The sequence below is a fragment of the Lithobates pipiens genome, unplaced genomic scaffold, assembly GCF_037356315.1.
Source record: "Lithobates pipiens isolate NorthernLeopardFrog02 unplaced genomic scaffold, aLitPip1_a1.2 Scaffold_25, whole genome shotgun sequence".
NCBI classification, from domain to species: Eukaryota; Metazoa; Chordata; class Amphibia; order Anura; family Ranidae; genus Lithobates; species Lithobates pipiens.
Genome location: NW_027507787.1, coordinates 201765933 through 201787465, shown reverse-complemented (window position 1 = coordinate 201787465; position 21533 = coordinate 201765933). Strand labels below are relative to the sequence as shown.

Genomic DNA, 21533 nt, shown 5'->3' with positions numbered 1-21533 from the left:
GGTATTTGATTATGCAACAAGGTTATCCAGAGGTGGCCCCCAAGGAAGACTCTTTCAAAGTGATCGCCAGAGAATTATTTAACATTTTCTCAAGACCTGGGTTCCCTAGGAAATTTCTGACAGACTAAGGCACTCCATTTATGTCCATGGCAATGGCAGACCTGTGCAAGCTGTTTCAGATCAGTTGTGTTGTTCTTTCTATCAACCACAAACGAATGGCCCAGTAGAAAATGTTAACAAGATCTTAAAATCTATGCTCAAGAGGGTGGTACAAACGTATGGAAAAGGTTGGGACTGTCAGAAACCATGAACCAGACCGAGACAGAAGTACAGTAACACCACACTTGTTTATTAATAAAAATAAAAAGGTAAATAGAGCAAACGTAGTCAAAGCATAGGCAGTCCAGTAACCAAATCGGGTAGTCAGCCAAGCCAGAGTTCAGTATCCAGATCGGGTAATCAGCCAAGCCAGAGTTCAGTAACCAGATCGGGATAATCAGCCAGGCCAGAAGTCAGGGATCCAAGTAGAGGAACAGCAAGCAGGATAAGGAGCCAGAAGGGATGTCGGCAAAGCCAGTCTTTAAACATGAATGCAGGAGGTGGTTTCTTCTGATGTGACCAAGTCGAAGGCAGCAATGAAGTGAGCTGGAGATCTGTAAGTAAGCGGGACTGACGAGCAGATCCACAACAGCTGGTTAACTGTGGAGAGAGATGAGAGCTGGCAATTAGCTGACAGCTGAGCAGCCACCTCAGAGAAGGAAGGGCTGAGCCAGCCCTGACAGGGACTGCCTACTTCCAGCTTTCATGTTTGCCATCTGAGAGGTACCTCAAGCATCTACCAGGTTTTTTCTCTTCTCTGCTTGAGTTGGTGTATGGGCAAGACCACAGGGGCTACTTGGCTTGACATGGTAAAAGAAACCTGGGAATATTAATATTATACACAAAAGACAGTTTTACAGCATTAAAACCAAATGAGGAAGTGAAAAGCTAAGGTGGCACCTCTGGTAAAGGAGCATTTGTAGTAAGCCCACTGGTTCCATGTGATATAAAATGATCATGGAGGGTCCATTGCCGGGGAGGGGGGGGGACTGAGCTTAAAAAGGGAAGAGCATAAGAGCAGAAGTTGGATGGGGCCCAAAGATGCGGAAGATGGAATGATGCCATGCTGTCATCAGAATCTGGAAGACCATCCAATTATAGACTTAATTTAAGCAGGTATGCTGGGGCAGCCACAGGCCTGTAGTTAGAGACAAGGGGTGATAGGGAAATGTCTGCACTTTATTCAGAACTGTTACCAGTGATTGTCATCATGTTAATTTATTCTTTAGTAAAGCTCTGTGAATTAATACAGTGTGAAGATATAGTGGTTACCAAGGGTAACGAAGGTTGCAGCCTGTAATTAAGCATGCACATGTGGTAGGTGAGATAGCCTATTACAGCGAGGGAGATGTTGTCAACACTCCTTCAGCCACGATCCATCTCCCATAGCAACGGGAGCAGATGTGCACTGCCAGGGCCCTCATCCTGTACACAGGTACAAAAGAGTAAGAGTTAAGTGAAGTACACACTTTCAGGAACTATGAATTCGAAGACAGAAAATGCAGTTAAAATCCCATCCTTTAATATAATGGTGAAAATGGTACAAATATTAACCACTTGACAACTGGGCACTTAAACCCCCCTCGTGACCAGACCAATTTTCAGCTTTCGGTGCTCTCACACTTTGAATGACAATTACTCAGTCATGTAACACTGCACCCATTTTTATACATTTTTTGTCCTTTTTTTCATACAAATAGAAAGTTCTTTTGGTGGTATTTGATCACCTCTGGGCTTTTTATTTTTTGCGCTATAAATGAAAACAAATTTTTCTTAGTTTCTGTGATAAAATTTTGCAAATTATTATAATTATTATTTTTCTTCATAAATTTTGCCCACAATTTATACTGCTACATATCTTTGGTAAAAATAACCCAAATTAGTGGATATTATTTGGTCTTTGTGAAAGTTAGAGAGTCTACAAGCTGTGGTGCAAATCATAAAAAAATTATCACACCTGATGCCAGGAAAGTACAAAAAAAAAACAAATTACCCCTTTTTTGAAAGTAGACATTCCAAGGTATTTAGTAAGAGGCATGGTGAGCTTTTTGATGTTGTCATTTTTTCCCACAATTCTTTGCAAAATGAATTTTTTTTTCCCACAAAATTGTCATTGTAATAGGTTATTTCTCTCACATGGCATGTGTATACCACAAATGACACCCCAAAATACATTCTGCTACTCCTCCTGAGTATTACGATACCACATATGTGGGACTTTTCCACAGCCTAGAGACTTAGAGAGGCCCAACATGCAGGGAGCACCAACACGTGTTCTAGGAGAATAAATTACACATCTAACTCTATTACACTTTTGAAGGCCCTGGAGCACCAGGACAATGACACATGACACTGATGTGACACTGATACATGGCACTGATGACACGTGACATTAATGTGGCACTGATGACAGATAGCACTAATACGTGACACTGATGACATGTGGCACACGTGGCACTGATGGCAGATGGCACTAATACGTGGCACTGATGACAGATAACACTGATGACAGATGGCACTGATATGTGGCACTGATGACAGGTGACACTGATAACAGATGGCACATGACACTGACATGTGGCACTGATGACAGATGGCACTGATATGTGGCACTGATGACAGATGGCACTAATATGTGGCACTGATGATAGATGGCACTAATATGTAGCACTGATGACAGATGGCCCTTATACGTGGCACTGGGGACAGATGGCACTGACAGGTGGCACTGGGGACAGATGGCACTGACAGGTGGCACTGGGGACAGATGGCACTGACAGGTGGCACTGGGGACAGATGGCACTGACAGGTGGCAGTGGGGACAGATGGCACTGACATGTACTGTGGGCACTTTATTTTCCTTTTTTTTTTACACTCATTGCTGCAGCCATTTGTCCCTCCCTCCTCACATGCTGTCTCTGTGTGAGCCGGGACATCCGGCGATGAGAGATGATCTCATATGTTTACATCTCTCATTGGAAGCTCCGATTGCGCTGTAAACGGCCACTGTGATTGGCCATTTACAGCGATCTGTGACTGGCTGTGTCCAAGGGACATGGCCAGAACAGAATTTTCTCGATGCGTGCCTAGCGGAAGTAAACAAGAGGACGTTCAGGGATGGCCTCCCGGCAATTGGCGTCCACGCTGTAGCCGTCTTTCGGCTACAGCGCAGACACCTAGTGGTTAAACATAGTCAAAACATAACCAGGGTACAGTAGCCAAAGCGGGTAGTCAGAACAAGCCAGTAAATCAGGAAGCCAGACATCAGTGTAGTCCGATGCAGCAGACAGGATCAGGAACCAGAAGGGATGTCAGCCAGGCAAGTCTTCCACAGACACACAGCAGAGGGTCTTCAGATATGTTTGACCAAGGTGGAGGCATGGAAGAAATGAACCAGGCAGTCTAAATAGCCAAAAGGGGCTGGCTGTAGGCTGGACTGACGAGCAGGAAATGATCACCGGGTGAGCCACTGTGAAACAATGAGTGCTTGCAATTAACCGACAGCTGAGCAACCTGAGCACTGCGAATGGAGGCCTGAGAGCCCAGCCCTGACACACACATAGAGTGCTAGGTATACAGCTGCACCCCATACTGCTACTGGGTGTGACGTAGTAGTGATACACTGAACAGAAAGAAAGAGCATTGGCTCTTTATGTCCCTACTAAATGCCCATGTGATAGTGGTTATACTTAATATATAGAGAGAGTTTGTTAATGTTTGTCATCTACTGGGTCGTGGACATGGCTCAAGTAAAGGTACTTAAAGTGCCTAGAGTAGCCAAGAAGAACCCACTAGGTCTATCATGTGACTCTTGTTTGGTGCCCATTAAGAAGAGCAAACATGTAGGACTACCTTTTACCTTTTTACCTTTTTTATTATTATTAAACAAGTGAGATTAACTGTACTTCTGTGTCAGTCTGATTCATGGTTTGTCATAGACCCCCACAACCACCGGGCAAGAGTTGTGAGGACCCATGCAATGATTTTTATGTATATTGCCGGGATTTAGCAATACCTTACAGTCGCAAGCAGTTTTAAATTACATTTTATCCTTTACAAATGTAATTTTGCTGCTCTTATTCAGCGTGCTGTGATTGGCCAATGCATGCAGGTCAGGTTCATGCTTTGGCCAATAAGCAGCCGTCAATGCACTGCGATCTTCCAGTGCATTGATGGTCTCGCCATTCATTATGGGGTGTTCTGCGGGCGCTCTAAATTCCCGTGAATGCCCCATAATGTTTGGTATTTGGCGAATGGGTGAACACTCGATGTTCGAGTTGAACTTACATTCGACTCGAACATTGGGCTCATCCCTACAGTACTTTTTCCCTAATATCCTCTTGAAAGCAGATCTTGCAGTAAAACCAAGCCTATTTTATTAGGCCTCTCACCCCTACTCTGCAATGCTGCATAATAGCTGTTAAATAAAAAGTTATAAAATAAACGTACCTTCCACCCACTGCGACTAGGTAACGGTTGCATCATGGACCATATCAGCATAATCCTGGGAACAATGAGTTTCTGGAATGTGCACAATACGGGAGTGTCTTATTGCAAGGATCATGCAGGAAAGATTTTGACATCATCCTCTGCAGTGAAGAATCTCAGTATAAGTTTAGTACAGGCATACCCCACTTTTAAGTACACAATGGGGTTTATTTACTAAAGCTGGAAAGCGCAAAATCAGCCTCACTTCTGCATAGAAACCAATGAGCTTCCAGGTTTTATTACCAAAGCTTAATTGAACAAGCTGGGGTTATAAGGTCATTAGTTTCTATGCAGAAGTGAGCCTGATTTTGCACTTTCCAGCTTTAGTAAATAAACCCCATTGTGTACTTAAATATGGGGTATGCCTGTATATTTTATAACTATAACACTACTGGGTTTTTTATTCACGCAGCATTGTAATAAGCAAACCTAGCTTTTAAATGAATGGTCCACTTTTAGGCAGCATCTGGAAGACATTCTGCAATACTGGCAAGTACATGAATAGGACTATTTGTTACTACGGTAATTCAAACAGTATGAGTATTTCAGAGCCACAAAAGTGGTTAATATATAAAAGTGGATATATTGCCCATAGCAACCAATTAGACTCCAACTTTCCAAGTGAGGGGAGGGCAATTGAAACCTAAAATCCAATTTTTTTAAGCTCTGAATAGTTTGGGGAAAAGGTAAAACTTTCTTTCAGATTTTTACTTCCGTCTGTAACCCCATTTAGGTGTTTTTCCCTTAACTGCTTGTACCTGTTTTAGAGATTTACCATTACTTTGTGCCCTATTTAGGACATAGACAGCAAAAAAACTTCTGAGAGAGGATCTAACCTTCCCCCACTCTATCTAAAATAAAATGCTTTGGCCTGAGCTGGATTTTAAAGTTAAAATAGAATTGGTTCTCTTAGGCTAGGTTGTATGGTTCATCTATGCATGCGTGGTTGATGCATTTTTGAGGCCTGTTTTTTCATGTGCTTTTTTGATGCATTTTTAATGCGTTTTTTTTGGGTTGTGTTAATTTTGCCAAGAGGAGATGTCTTTTGTGATGCAGGAAAATGCACAAAAAACAAACCAAAACTGCATGAGCATGCATTTTTTATGCACCTTTCCAAAAAATTTACTAGTGGACACTGCATAGATGTGAGCGTGACCTATAAGAATTCATGTTAAATGTACTGTAGTGCGTTGCAGAAAATCTGCAAGCACACTGCAAAACACATAGGTGTGAACTTTTTTCTTCTCCTTCTCCAGTTTTTTGAATAAATCAAAAGTATGCATTAGATTACTGAGCTAAGGCTTCACTGAGATTCCAAAATAACTGAGCTCAGAGAATGGTACAAATGAGGTCTTTCTCTTTAGTAAATGTAGTGCTGGCTCCTAGAGAGCACCCGATATGTTTTTTTTTTATTTTAAGGTTACATCTGAACTTCAGTTTGATTTGGGTAAAATTGTTTAAATTTGGACCTCAGCATCAATCTAACTGGACTATGGGATGTTCAGCCTATGGGATGTTCAGCCTGGCCACAGGGGGGCACTGTCTCTTCTGGCAGGCATGGAAGTACAGTCTGGTTGGGTGCTTTAAGATGACTCTCTCTCGGAGCCCGCCCAGTGGGAGTGGCGCTCTTGCTGTGCTTTCTGGGAGAGGGTACTTAAGATGCGGATGTCACGTGGTTAGGCGTTCCGGTCCAGAAGGATGTGCTGACTTCATGGTCCTGGTTCTCCTGACCAGCCCCCAGGAAGGCTATGGCCTGGAGTGCAGAGCCACTCGACTTGTTGTCTCGGGGCTGGCTAGCCCGAGGCAAGGAAACTAAAGGAGGATTCTGAGGTGTTTGGGTGCTGTCTCCGGTTTGGGAGAGACCCAGTGACTTCATAGCTATCAAGGGGAGGACTCTTCAGAAGAAGGCCACAAGGGGTTGGTTTCTTAGCAAGAGCCTAGAGGAGCTGAAGTAGCTAAGAGAATCCGGTCTCGTGGATATAGCCAAGCTGGCTGAAAGATCCAGGTATCACACAAGTGTTCTACAAGTTTAGTTTTTCATATGTGTCCTACAACAACATCTGTGGCAGAGACGTATTCCTGTATGTTCTACAACAACGTCTGTGGCAGAGTCTTGTTTCCTGAGTTAAGCACCTTGTTGGCTGCTAGACCTTGTGAGAGAGGGATTATCCAACCTGAGTGAACATCCAGTTGTGAATGGCTATTCTCTGGATTCAGTCAAAGTAAGCAAGTCCTTCATTATTGACTTTGACACTAAGAGTACCTGAACTTTCTTCCTAACCCTCTGATCCCAATTTAAGAGACTGTTCGTTGTCTACGTTTTACAAATAAAATCCCTTTGTGCGGATTCTGTTGTCAGTCTCTCAAGTTGCTGGGCCATCTACCATGGGAAACCCCTAGAGGTGAACTGAGAAAAGGAAGGTAACGGTAAGCCCAATTAAACCAGCAGCTCCTTCGGGGGTCAGTGCTACATAAAGGTAAGCAATTAAATCATAAGCTGTCTGCCCTTAGGCAGGACTTTTACTTTTAAAAGTATAAACATGATACAAATTCCCTTTTATAATGAATGCAGTATTTGTTCATTTAAAATCCTTTTTTTTTTTTGAAAGGAACAAATCAACAATTTCCTTAAAGTGCTTCTAAATGCAGAAGTTTTTTTACCTTAATGCATTCTTTGCATTAAAGTGGCTGTAAACTCAGATTAACAAAAATTTAACGGAACATTTTAGCTAAATCAGCAAAGCAGCACAAACTCATTTGTGCACAGCCTGGCAGGAATAAGAGCAGCCTGTCAGCTGTATTCCTCACTGCCTTGCTACTGGAAAAAAATCTGACACATGCTAAAAATATGTGTCCCCACGCCCCCTCTCCTTTAAGTGACTGGCATGCAGAGGAGACGCATTTATGAATATGAGTGAAGGGTGCATGTATTCTGCTGCCCCAGCCTGAGTAAGTTTTGTTTTAAGTGCTTGTAAAACTCATAAGCATCAGTTTCCAAATAGATGCACTATTTTATAGTTTGTTCCGTATAAATCCAAACCACTGTATTATTACCTCTGTACTTTCATCGACAAGTTTATCACTACCCTCTGGAAAGCTCTGATCCTTGGGCTTCGGAGTCGTGACATCACTGGCCCCACCTCCCAGCAGGGTGTGACGTGCATGCACACTTCCAGCACTGTGCGCACCACTAAGCCCTTGCTAGTGGTTGAGTTTACACCTTGGATGTGGGGCCAGTGATGTCATGACTTAGCCTCCTGAGCTCCGGTCCATAGACGCGCCCATGGACCAGAGATTTTCAAAGAGCTGTGACAGGCTTAGGGATGAAAGTACAGAGGTAAAAATAGAGTGCATTGGACTAACAAACTATACATAACAAACTATAAAATGGTGCATGTATTGAAGAAATTATGCATATGAGGTTTACAACCACAAGTAAAAAACCTGCTGGGTGCAGCTCCCCCCCCCCTTATACTTATCTGAGCCCTATCTCGATACAGCAATGTGCATGAGAGCAGCAGCTCTGCTGCATTTCTCTCTATCCTCATTGGCTTACACAGCAGCAGGAGCAATTGGCTCCTCCTGCTGTCAATCACAGCCAGTGAACCCATGAGGAAAGAGTAGGGAACAGGGCACAGCTCAGGAGTGAGCCTGCTCAAGTGCCTCCATAGGGAGAGGCAGGAAGAGCCAGGACTACTGGCAGAGGACTCAAAAAGAATTCTGAGGCTGCTCTGTCCAAAACTATTGCACAGAGCAGGTAAGTATAACATATTTGCTATTTTTTTTTAAAAAGTACAACCTTTAGGATCACTTTAAACACTTGTCTAGCAAGTTACGTATATAAACATAATAGTATCAAGTGGTTAAATCAAGCTTATAGCTGTCACCGCAGCTGTGAGCTTGGTACCAGCTTTAAGAGCTGGTCTTCAAGACCTGTCACCTGCCCATGCTATCACATGCAATAAAGTTAAAGAATAAGTTCACCCTTGGGAACATGTTACACGATTTTAGGGTGGAACATGTAACATGTTCCCAGTGCTGTAGCCATAGAGAAGTTCCCCGTACTAGCTGCCTGAAAGTCCCCGTCAGGGCCGCTGATAGGGCAGTACAACCAGCCCTGTTGTACCGGGCCCGGCCAGCAGGGGGGGCCCGAGCAGCTTTTAACTTCTAGCTAAAAAAAAAAAAAAAAAAAAAAAAAAAACGAAATAACTATATTAACCTGCACCCACTTGATTACTAACATATATAAGGAATATATATTCATTTCCTGGGCCCCATCAGGTTACCAGAGGGGCCCAGGAGGTGAAAGCAGAAGAGGGACTTTTTTTCTATTTTCGGGTGCAGGGATACAATGCTGTGCCGCATGCTGTTCTCAGTATACCTGCACAAACTAAAGTTCTTCCTGCTCACTGTATGCCTCTCCGGCGGATGGATATTACTGTTATACGGCTCCCTTCATCCAGTAAGTGCTGCAGCTTGAGGGACTTATCACTGGGACGGCTGAGACAGACAGAGCAGCAGGAGTAATCTGGACAATGGCAGTGGTGCACAGGCAAGCAGTCCCCTGCACACACACACACACTGACAGGTCACACTATTGTAGCATGTGCAGTCCCTAGACTCTGTGTGCTCATGGTTATTATCATTATGATGATCAGGGCACAGTAGGTGCTGTATGGCTCTGTCAGTGTAACATGACTGTGTGGTGCTGACTTTCCTGATATATGACTGTACTGTGTGTTACAGACTATAACTCAGCACAGCCATAACAAAGTCAGCATCACACAGTCATGTTACACTGACAGAGCCACACAGCACCTGCTGTGCTCTGATCATCATAATGATAATGACCATGAGCACATAGGGAGATGCTACTTTTACACATGTGATGGGGGAAGGGACAGTAAAAATACATAGCCAAGCTGCATTTTTACCACCCCCAAACCACTCTCCTTTCATAACCTTTCACCCAAGCTTTGCAATTAGGTCCTTTTTCATGCAGACCTGATTGAAAGCTCCGTATGAAGACACAAACTGAATGGGCACAGATGTCAAAACACTGACATCTCTCCCATTCAGATGCAGTTATGATTGGTGGGGCGCTGTAAATGTTAAATGTTCCAGCTCCTGCCTCCTGCCCTGACAGCGTGGAGGCAGGGGTGGGGTTATGGGCGGAGCCAGGATGGGTTGTGGGCGGGGTCAATGGGGCCCCGTCAGGTAGGCTGTATGGGGCCCCATGATTTCTAACAGCGGCCCTGGTCCCCGTACTGACTGTTTGAAAACAGCGCGACCGTGAGGGACTCCGCCCACATGGTCGCTTCATTCATACACACAGCTCTTTGTGTCTGAATAAACTACAAGCCCCAACATCATTAGTGGCTGTCAGCTTGTAGTTCTCAATGAGTCCTTCCAGTCAGGGAATATCTGCTTACCCGTACGGGACAGCGTGGGGGAAACCTGCATGGCATCAGTGATCTACTGATCACTGGTACAATAATTTACAGGCTCCTACAACAAATAATAATATCTGAAAGAATTTTTTTTTTTTTTTTTAAAGTTAACTTGTCCTTTAAGAAAAAAAGTGAAAAAATCTATAAAATAAATAAAAATAATGCAAAAAATAAATAAATATCCCCAGTCACCCCCGAACACATGCCATAAAAAAGCTGGCGTAGGGTGAGCATGTAAATGTAAACATATATTGCACCACACATGTGAGGTCGTTGGAGTAAGGGCAATAATGCAACAATTCTGGGGCGTAATAAACAGTTAACCCTAAACTGATCAGCTGTAAAGGCTTTTAAAAAGCCACCTATGAAGAATTATGGGTACCATAGTTTACTCAACACCACCCAAACTTTAATCTTGTATAAAACATAGGTTTAATACTGTGTTTATTTGCACTAAAATTTATTTTAGTGTATTTTTTCCTGAAATTATGTGTTTGATAAATAACTGCGCAAATATCGTAACAAAAATTCCAACGACCACCATTTTATTTTCCAGGGTCTCTGCTTCCAGAAAATAAATGTTTTTTGCTACTTTGAGGGATGATGATTCAGTGTCTGAAGGTTTCAACCAATGTTGGGATGCAGTAGTGATGTTGTGCTATTGTTTATGATGTTGTGCTATTGTTTACTTACCAACTACAGAAAACTAAAGCTGGAAGTGTACAGTATCTATAGTCAAAACCTGTTATCCACCAAGACAATTGTCCCCAGAACATGTGTCTATATTGGATGATTTATCCTCACCTATTCCAATGACAACTGTAAAATTCTGGAATTTTCCTCACGTTCTGCCCCCGACGACAATGGCCAGCATCACAAATAGGGAAGTGGATCTCCCCAGTGGGAACGAAGGCAGCAATAAAAATCTGATGAGGTTATTGTTTTTCCACACTTTATCTAAAACTAAAAAAGAGTTTTACCTTTACATACACTTTAGAGTGTAACTTCCCCTTTACTGAAAAATCTGTAAGGTGAACTTACACAGGACCCCCTCCTCGCCCGCCCCCCCCCCCCCCCCCAGTTCCGCTGACCTGAATGGCCGTAATCAACCCTACTGAGCCCCGGTATAGCTCCCTCATGCAATACATCCAATAAAGCCCAGAGGAGACATGCAGAATCTTTTAGACCCTGCATGTCTCATAAACGAGATCCTGTAACCTAAAAATGGTGATAGCGGACCTTTTGTCCCCTATTTGATAAAAAAAAAAAGTTGAGCAAAAAAAAAAAATTAAGTTACACCCAAGCACATAAAATCCCCCCGCCCCCCACAAAAAATAATGTTGATGCCCTCCTCCCCCACATATATACTCCCATATAAATATTCAATGGACTTCGCTTAAATGGGATTTGTGAGGAATGCTCTCATTTAGTGGATGCCGCAAGCACTTTCATGAGACACCAGCTCATGTATATAGACTAAAAGAAAAAATGGTGGTGCTGCGCTTCCAAAGAAACGAAAACTAAAAAACTAAACTAAAATACTCCGATATAAACATAAACACATGGTTAGGGGGTGCCTATGCCTGAAAACATTTATTGTGATACACGTGTTACATTTCTCCATGCACGCTGGAGTGAGAGCAATAATTCTAACACAATTCCTCCTTCGTAAAACTAAAATGATGACCTTTTGGGGACAAGAAAATATAGGGAAGTTTGTCGCCATTTCACAAATTTAAGGTTTGACATGTTGGATATCTATTTACTATGGAAGCTTCCACTCATTTAAAGTGGAAGTAAACTCCCCTATCGTTTTCATCCACGGAAGCTGCCATCTTTACCTCTGTTTAATCTTCCGCTGCCATGGTGCTGCACATGTGATTCGTTATGACACCAGCCATTGGGTGGTTTGACAGTTTGGTTGAGAGCACAGCCAATGTGCAGTTAGCATTCCCGGCATGCCGTTTTTTTAAACTGTTTAAATCCATGAGTTTACTTCCACTTTAAGATCTTCCCCTCAGATCTAAAGCAACTGCACTTCCAAGTACACTTCCAAGATGCAAATTCAGGCAAAAATTTGCACCTGAACCGGTGAACAGGAACGCACCAGACCCTAGACTGCAAACCACAGCTGTGTGAAATGATTTTATAGTTTGTCCCAGCCCCTGAAATGTGTGGGAATATTTTATTTGGGAAAATAAGTAAAGTACTGGGTAAATCTGCTAAATAATGACCAAAATAAGTAAATACATTTTTCTGTATGTGCTGAAAATATAAATAAAGGTACATTTATTGTTTTAATTAGAAAAAATATAAAAAAATAATTCAGTTACTGAATACTATCATTCCAAATACTGACCACATACAGTTAACAGAATACAATATTTTTTATAAATATTAGTCACTTTTAGGTCACTATAGCTAGTAGAGAGTAAGGGTGAGCTGAGCACCCCCCAAGTTCGGTTTGCACCAGAACATCCGAACAGGCAAAAAATTTGGAAGAGCACATGTTGAGGGCATGTGGCCTGGCATGGTTCAGGAGGGTTCTCCTGTCCCCCCTCTTTTCCTGCAGCCTGCCAGGTTCTGTGCTCAGATAAGGGTCTGGTATGGATTTTGGGGGGGACCCTACACCATATTTTTTTTTATTTTGGCGAAGGGTTTCCCTTAAAATCCAAACCAGACCTAAAGGGTCTGGTTTGGATTTTGGGGGGACCCCATCCCATTTTTTAAAAATTTGTCACAGGGTTCCCCTTAATTTCCATACCAGACCTGAAGGGCCTTTTGGGGATTTTGGGGGGACCCCACGCAATTTAAAAAAAAAAATGGTTTGGGTTTCCCCTTAATATTCATACCAGACCCAAAGGGCATGGTAATGGACTGGCGGGGCCCATGCCCTTTTTTCAATGAGTTTTATCTATATTTCCGAGACCCGACAATTCATTACAGCCACGATCAGTTTTAAATTAAAATTTTTCCTTTAGAAATGTTATTTTGCTGTGGTACTGTTCTAAACGCGGGAAACCTGTGCCACTTTACAGGCATACTATAGACACCCCCCAGGCACGATATTTAAAGGAAAATTTCATTTTTATTGTTTCCCTTTAAGCATTAAATTAATCACTGCCCCCAAAAAACAGGCCGTTTAAAAAAAAAAAATTGCATTGATACATGTCCCCTGGGGCAGGACCCGGGTCCTCAAACAATTTTTATGACAATAACTTGCATATAAGCCTTTAAAATGAGCACTTTTCATTTTTCATGTTAATGTCCCATAGATTTTGATAGTGTTCCGGCAGCCTTCAAATTTCCCCCGAACATCCCGAACAACCATAATTCATCCTGAACTTATGCTCGGGTGGAACCATTCTCCCATCTCTAGTAGAAAGATAGTAGTGACTCATAAGTTGCTATGAAAAGTCACTATTGCATACAGTAAAAGATATCCACAGATTATGGTACATGCGTTCATTACACTCCAGAATGGTACAGCCTAAAGTGCATCGCTATGTAATACATTACAGATCCACCAGGATGTGATGACAAAATACAACCAAGTACTATTTAGATGCAATCTGGGGAGGTTAAATAGTTACATAGTTAGTAAAGTTGAATAAAGACACCAGTCCATCCAGTTCAACCTGAGTGAGTGTCTACAATTGCCCCTATCCCTGTACATTGCACACTCTAATTGATTGATTTACTAAAGGCAAATCCACTTTGCACTACAAGTGCACTTGGAAGTGTAGTCGCTTTAGATCTGAGGTGAAGATCTGAAATGAGAGGACACTCTGTGGATTTTATCATCCAATCATGTGCAAGCAAAAATGCTGTTTTTTTTAATTTTCCTTGCATGTCCCCCTCAGATCTATAGCAACTGCACTTCCAAGTGCACTTGCGGGGCACTTGTAGTGCAAAGTGGATTTGTCTTAAGCAAATAAACCCCAGTGCCCGACAGGCAGAAAGTTCAGCAAGAAATGCATTAGCTCTCATCTTAAAAAAAAAAAAAAAAAAATCATACATATGTAGATGCTTACCATTTAAGCCCTCTTCCTTTCCTAAGTTTCAATGTCAGCACAGTCTCAATGCACAGTAAAAGGTTCAACAGAGCCAGCAGCCAGTACATAGGGTTACGTTTAATTTCAGTGACTCTCCAAACTCCAACTAATGAGTGAAGAAAAAAGAGGAGTCTAGTCAATACTGCACTGAGGAATACAAAACATTCCATGGTCTTGATCCTTTGTTATTCCCTGGAAATCTCAGCGTTGAAGATGTTTCTCCTGTTTCAGTGGAGTTTTCGTAGTGGACAGGAAAGTTACTCCGGGGAAATGCGATGTGTATTTCTGTGCAGATGTGTAGATGCTGGTTTCTCTTCAACAAAGAAGCTTATAGCTGCATAGTAAATCGCCCCTCCTCCAGACTTCCTGAACTTCAGCCTGTAGTGACTTTATCCTGAGCTGAGTGGTATCTCAGAGCAACTCACATAGAGACCTAATGGAATTCATCCCATCATTACCGTTATTTATTTTGTGACATTTAAAGTCTCGTAACATTTTTATTGCTTCAAGAAGAAAGCAAATTAGGTTTGTTTTTTTTTCACACTGGTTGAAACCTTTTTTAAATGTCCCTTTAGGGGGATTAATAGTGTGCTAATTATTATTTTACATTATATTAGCTATATTTACATAATAAAGTGATCCTAAACCATATACTTGTTCTCTAAAAAATAATCCATACATGTCCACTGGGGATGAGCCGAACACCCCTCGGTTCGGTTCGCACCAGAACTTTCGAACAGACCCCAAATTCGTACGAACGTTAGAACCCCATTGAAGTCTATGGGACTCGAACGTTCGAAATGAAAAGTGCTAATTTTAACGGCTAATATGAAAGATACTGTCCTGAAAAGGGTTTGGGGACCTGGCTCCTGCCCCAGGGGACATGGGTCAATGCCTAAAATGTTTTTAAAAATGGCCGTTTTGGCGGGAGCACTGATTTTAATGACGATTAAAGTGAAAAAAAAATGAAATATTCCTTTAAATATGGTGCCTGGGGGGTGTCTGTAGTATGCCTGTGAAGTGCCACGTGTTTCCCATGTTTAGAACAGTCCCTGCGCAAAATGACATTAAACGGAAATAACCCCATTTAAAACTGCTTGCGGTTTTAATGTTATATCTGGTTCCTGCAATATGGTTGAAAATCATTGAGAAAAATGGCATGGGTAGCCCTCCCTGCCCATTACCAGCCTATTTGGGTCTTGTACGCATATTAAGGGGAACCCTGTACCCATATTAAAAAAAGGAAATGCGTGTGGCCCCCAGGCCCTATATACTCAGAACAGCAGTATACAGGCGGTGCAAACAAGACAGGGACTGTGTAGGTTTGTTGTGTTAAGTTGAATCTGTTTGTAATTTTCAACTGGTACATTTTTAAAGTGTAGCTCCAGTCAAAAAAACTATTTTTAAGCTTTTTGGAAAACATAGGGAAGGGTTATCACCCCTGTATAATTTGTTTTGTCGTCCATCTCTTTTCATCTCACTTGCTGTTGTCTCCTTCCGTTTGCAAGTAGGAGATGTTTGTAAGTTGGATGTTTGAAAGTAGGGGCCTGCCCTATATGCTCTGCAGAAATGGCGGAACAAGGTGTTGGTTTTGCCACAACATTGTAAGCCCTCAAAGTGACTCTTGGTGGGCGCTGGAGCGCCCTGCTGTGATCATCATATCATATATCAAGAATTGTAATTACATGCCATTGTTGAACAGTGGTAGAAAAATTGACCTTTGGTGGTTGTGGTGCTGGTGCCACAACACTATAAGTCCTCACCGTTACTCTGGGTGGGCACAGGAAGGGGCCCTCCTGTGAAATATTATATCAAGAATTGTAATTACATGTCCCTGTTAAACAGGGGCAGAAAAATTTGGCCTTAGGCACTGCTGCTGGTGCCACCACACTGCAACCTCTTCCATATACTCTAGTTTTAATGCAGGAATTAGCCCTGCTGCAAAGCATTGCATAAAAAATTGTACTTAAACGCCCCTGTTAAACAGGGGCAGAAAAATTGGGCCTTAGGCACTGGTGCTGGTGCCACCACACTGCAACCTCTGCCATATACTCTAGTTTTATTGCAGGAATTAGCCCTGCTGCAAAGCATTGCATCAAAAATTGTAATTAAACGCCCCTGTTAAACAGGGGCAGAAAAATTGGGCCTTAGGCACTGGTGCTCGTGCCACCACACTGCAACCTCTGCCATATACTCTAGTTTTATTGCAGGAATTAGCCCTGCTGCAAAGTATTGCATCAAAAATCGTAATTAAACGCCCCTGTTAAACAGGGGCAGAAAAATTTGGCCTTAGGCACTGCTGCTGGTGCCACCCCACTGCAACCTCTTCCATATACTCTAGTTTTATTGCAGAGATTAGCCCTGCTGCAAAGCATTGCATCAAAAATTGTAATTAAACGCCCCTGTTAAACAGGGGCAGAAAAATTGGGCTCATGTCATCAACCAGAACCAGAAATGTTCTTCCAACATATCAGCGGAGGAGGAAGAGGATAGACAATCAACATAACAGGACAGTCACTCAGCATCAGCATAGGCAGTCTTGAAGGGATGTGGTATTTCAAAAAAAATTATTCGGTTACATCAGCTTCAGGTGCTTGGTAGCTGTGGGTGATCCAAGACTGATTCATCTTGATGAAGGTCAGTCGATCAACTGATTCGGTGGACAGGCGCACCCTGTGATCGGTAACAAAGCCACCAGCAGCACTGAAGGTGCGTTCCGAAAGAACGCTGGATGCAGGACAGGCCAGTAGCTCAATTGCATACTGTGCAAGCTCTGGCCAGTGATCCATCCTCAAGACCCAGTAAGCCAGAGGATTTTCGGTGGGAAAGGTGTCCAAGTCTGACCTTGCCCCTAGGTATTCCTGCACCATGTAAATCAGACGCTGGCGATGGGTGCTGGAACCGATCATACCTTGGGGCTGCGGACTAAAAAATTGTCTGAAATCATCAGTCAGACGGCCACCTTCTCCACCGCTCCTTCTGACCGATGCCTCAGCAACACGTTGTCCAGGACCAGGAGTTTGTAACCTCCCAGTCCCTGGGAACGCATTGCACAGACCTTTCTGCAAGGCCTCCTGGAGATGTCTCATCCTCTGCTACCTCTGCGATGGCAAGATAAGGTCGGCAACCTTACCCTTGTACCATGGATCAAGGAGAGTGGCCAGCCAGTAATGGTCCCTCTCCTTGATCCGAAGAACACGAGGATCCTTCCGCAGGCTTTGCAGGATCAGGGAGGCCATGCAGCGTAGGTTAGCTGAGGCATTTGGTCCGGAGTCCTCTGGGTCACTAAGGACAACATGATCTGCAGCTACCTCCTCCCAGCCACGTACAAGTCCACGTGTTTCTTGGGACTGTAAATCATCCCTACAAGACTGCTGCTGCTGCTGCTGCTGCTGATGCTGATGCTGAGTGCCAGCCTCCACCTCCATGCTGACACAATCATCCTCCTCCTCCTCCTCTTCCTCCTCCTCATCCTCTTCCTTTGTGATGGGTGGCACAGCAGGAACACTGTCTGGATAAAGGGGGCCTTGAGAGGCAAGGAAGTCCTCCTCTTCCTGCCTCTGTTCTGCCTCAAGTGCCCTGTCCATTATTCCACGCAGCGTATGCTCCAAGAGGTGGACAAGAGGTACAGTGTCACTGATGCATGCACTGTCACTGCTCACCATCCTTGTGGCCCCCTCAAACGGTGACAGGACAGTGCATGCATCCCTGATCATGCCCCACTGGCGTGGTGAGAAAAAACCAAGCTCCCCTGACCCTGTCCTGGTGCCGTAGTCGCACAGGTACTCATTGATGGCCCTCTGCTGCATGTGCAGCCGCTGCAGCATGGCCAATGTTAAGTTCCATCTGGTGGGCATGTCACATATAAGGCGGTTCTTGGGCAGGTTCAACTCCTTTTGGAGCTCAGCCAGCCGAGCACAGGCATTAAATGATCAGCGGAAATGCACACAGACTTTCCTGGCCTGCTTCAGGACATCCTGTAAGCCGGGGTACCTGCCCAAGAACCGCTGCACCACCAGGTTAAGGACGTGAGCTACACAGGGCACATGGGTCAGTTGTCCCTGTCGGAGGGCGGAGAGGAGGTTGGTGCCATTGTCACAAACCACCATTCCTGGCTTAAGCTGGCGTGGCGTCAACCACCTCTCGGCCTGCCCCTGCAGAGCTGACAAAACATCCGCCCCAGTGTGGCTCCTGTCCCCCAAACAAACCAGCGCAAGCATGGCATGGCATCGTTTTGCCTGCGTACTTGCGTAGCCCCTGGAACGCCTACGAAGCACCGCTGGTTCTGAGGACAGAGCACTGGAAGAGGCCATGGAGGAAGAAGAAGAGGAGGGGGTGGAGGAGAGAGGTGTGTCACAACCAATAGTAGCATTTTGGAGGCGTGGTGGCGGAACAACCTCCAACACTACTGCACCTTGTCCTGCATCCTTCCCAGCTGCCAGAAGAGTGACCCAATGGGCCGTGAAAGACAGGTAACGTCCCTGTCCATGCCTGCTGGACCATGAGTCAGCGGTAATATGCACCTTACCGCTGACCGCCCTGTCCAGCGAGGCAAGGACATTGCCTTCCACATGCCGGTAGAGAGCCGGAATCGCCTTCCGTGAGAAAAAGTGGCGTTTGGGGACCTGCCACTGAGGAACCGCACATTGTACAAACTCACGGAAGGGGGCCGAGTCTACCAACTGAAAAGGCAGCAGTTGAAGTGCTAGCAATTTAGCCAAGCTAGCATTCAACCGCTGGGCATGTGGATGGCTGGGAGTGAACTTCTTTCGCCGGTCCAGCAGCTGGGGCAGGGACATTTGCCTGCTATAATCGGACGTGGGTGTACCGCTAGCAGAGTTCCCGGAAGCACTTGGCTGTGACACACCTAATTCTACACCTTCATTCCTCTCAGAGCAGGTTTCAGAGAGGACTGAAGGTCTAGTGGGGTTGGAGATGCCAGCTGATGAGGAGCAAGGAGAGGTCCGCTTTGTTCTTTGGTGTGGGTCTTTGAGGTACGCTTGCCAACGAGCTGCATGGCAGGTCAACATATGTCTGGTCAAGCATGTGGTGCCCAAGTGGCTGATGTTTTAGCCACGTGAGATACGCTTGAGACATATGTTGCAAATAGCAGCGGTGCGATCTGATGCACTCGTCTCAAAAAAGGCCCACACCAAAGAACTTTTAGAATAATGCGCAGAGGCAGCGCTCTGCACAGGCGGAGCTCTGCGGTGTGATTCAGTCGGTGTGCTGCCCCTAAGCTGGCCCCCAGAGGGCATCCTGCCTCGTTGGACATGTGCCTCCTCCTCCTCCTCCTCCTCCTCCTCCTCTCTCCTTCCAGGCACCCACGTGGAGTCAGTGCCCTCATCATCCCCTCCCTCTTCATCGCTGTAGCAAACCTGGCAGTATGCTGCAGCTTGTGGAACATGACTGCCAGATTGCTGTCCTTCTTGAGCATCCCCTCTCTCTGCGCTCACGCCGAACGGACGAACAGCCAACGTACGTTCGACTCGAACACGAAGCTCATCCCTAATGTCCACTACTTGGCCACATAATCTAATTTTCATAAAAATCATTTCTGGCAATGTCCTCTTGAGTTCCCAAACCTCTTCTTTCTACCTAACTTCTGTCTGTTCGGAGCAGTGCACATTAGTAGCCCATAGTCCTTAGTTCATCTCAGGAGATAGCAGAAGAAGTTGGTTACATCCCTACATACAGTGGGATCATGGAGAACAAACATAGCCCTTCTCTTAGCCCCCGTACACACGGTCGGACATTCCGACGGAAAATGTCCGATCGGACCGCGTTGTCAGATAATCCGACTGTGTGTCGGCTCTATCGGACTGTTTCCGGCGGAATATCCGACGCACAAAGTTTTAGAGCTGGGCTATAAAACTTTCCAACAACATGATCCGATCGGATTTTGTCTGCTTGTGTGTAGAGAATTCGGATCGGACAAAGTGCCACGCATGCTCAGATCAAATTCCTAGACCAAAGCTATTGGCTATTAGCCTGAACGTAGTCCCGTCCTAAAGAAATAACGTCATCACGTTACATACGATCAGATTTTCCGACAACTTTGTCCGACCGTGTGTATGCAACACAAGTTTCGGAAGAAAATCCGAACGGATTTTGTTGTCAGAATGTCCGACCGTGTGTACAAGGACTTACAGGAAGTTGGATAACAGCAGCAAAAAAATAAAATAAAACAAACAAACAAACCCCTAGAATTTAGCGATTTGGAATACTATTGCACAGAGCAGCCCCAAACCTTCTCTTCTGGTGTCCCCCACTGACACTCTAAGCTCCTCCTTTTCTCGGAGTGCCCCCATAGCATACAATGGGATCATGGAGAACAAACAACCAGCCTCTTACAGGAAGTTGGATGACAACAGCAACAAATAAAAAAATAAAGCAAACAAAAATAATAAGTGAATGTGGAGATTTGGAATACTATTGCACAGAGCAGCCCCAAACCTCCTCTTCTGAGGTCCTCTGCTGGCTCTCTGGCTTCATCCTTTTCTGAGAGTGACCCCATAGAAAGCCGCTTGTTATGGGGTGCACTTGTGCAGACATGCTCCCAAGCCAGGCTGTGTTCGTCCATAGACACAAACACCGTAGGTTGGCCCACCCTCTCCCACTCTGTGGCTTGACCCCACCTCCTCCCACTCCCTCCTCAATGGATATGCCTGATAGCAGCAGGAGCCGATGACTATCACTGCTCTCAGTAAAGCCCATGAATTCAGGAAAGGAGCAGAGCGGGGCTGCCTGTGGGGAAAGAACTGGAGTAGCATCAGGTAGGTGTTGGGGGGGGGGGAGTGGCACAGACAGTGGAAGTTTTTTTTATCCTAATGCATAGAATGCGGTAAGATTAAAATAAATAAATAAAACCCTCTGCCTTTAGAATCACCTACTTAACCACTTGCAGGACACTTAAACCCCCTTCCTAACCAGACCAATTTTCAGCTTTCGGTGCTCTCACATTTTGAATGACAATTACTCAGTCATGCAACACTCTACCCATAGGAAACTGCTGTCCTTTTTTCACACAAATAGAGCTTTCTTTTGGTCGCATTTAATCACTAGAGATGGATGAACTTCCGACGGAATGTTTCTCGAATGCGAACCGCGAACGCGGCCGAAAGTTCACAAACCGCAAAGTTTGCGGCGGGCCCCATTACAAGCATTCTTTTTTTATCTGTGACATTTTGACAATTCAGGACTCAGGAGCGCATGAAGGCAATGGAGGAGAGGAAAGGTCAGGGTAGGCTATGAAGAGGGTGCAGGAGATGATCACCAGCACCATGATATAGAGCACTGACACCAGCACCGTGATAGAGTGCACTGACACCAGCACCGTGATAGAGAGAGAGCACTGACACCAGCACCGTGATAGAGTGCACTGACACTAGCACCGTGATAGAGTGCACTGACACCAGCACAGTGATAGAGTGCACTGACA

At 44.6% G+C, this 21533-nt stretch overlaps 1 protein-coding gene across 2 annotated transcripts in view; it reads right to left on the bottom strand.

Annotated features, from left to right (window-relative positions):
- TMEM26 (transmembrane protein 26) overlaps positions 1–21533 on the bottom strand; it is a 165963-nt gene that overhangs the window by 100279 nt on the left and 44151 nt on the right. The window contains exon 1 of one of the 2 annotated variants that reach the window (XM_077455430.1): positions 14072–14435. The exons of the other annotated variant lie outside the window; for it this stretch is intronic. Within the exon in view, the coding sequence (XP_077311556.1) occupies positions 14072–14262 (191 nt within the window). The 5' untranslated portion in view covers positions 14263–14435. Of the gene's footprint in view, positions 1–14071; positions 14436–21533 lie in introns of those variants that run through there. 2 annotated transcript variants of the gene reach the window in all.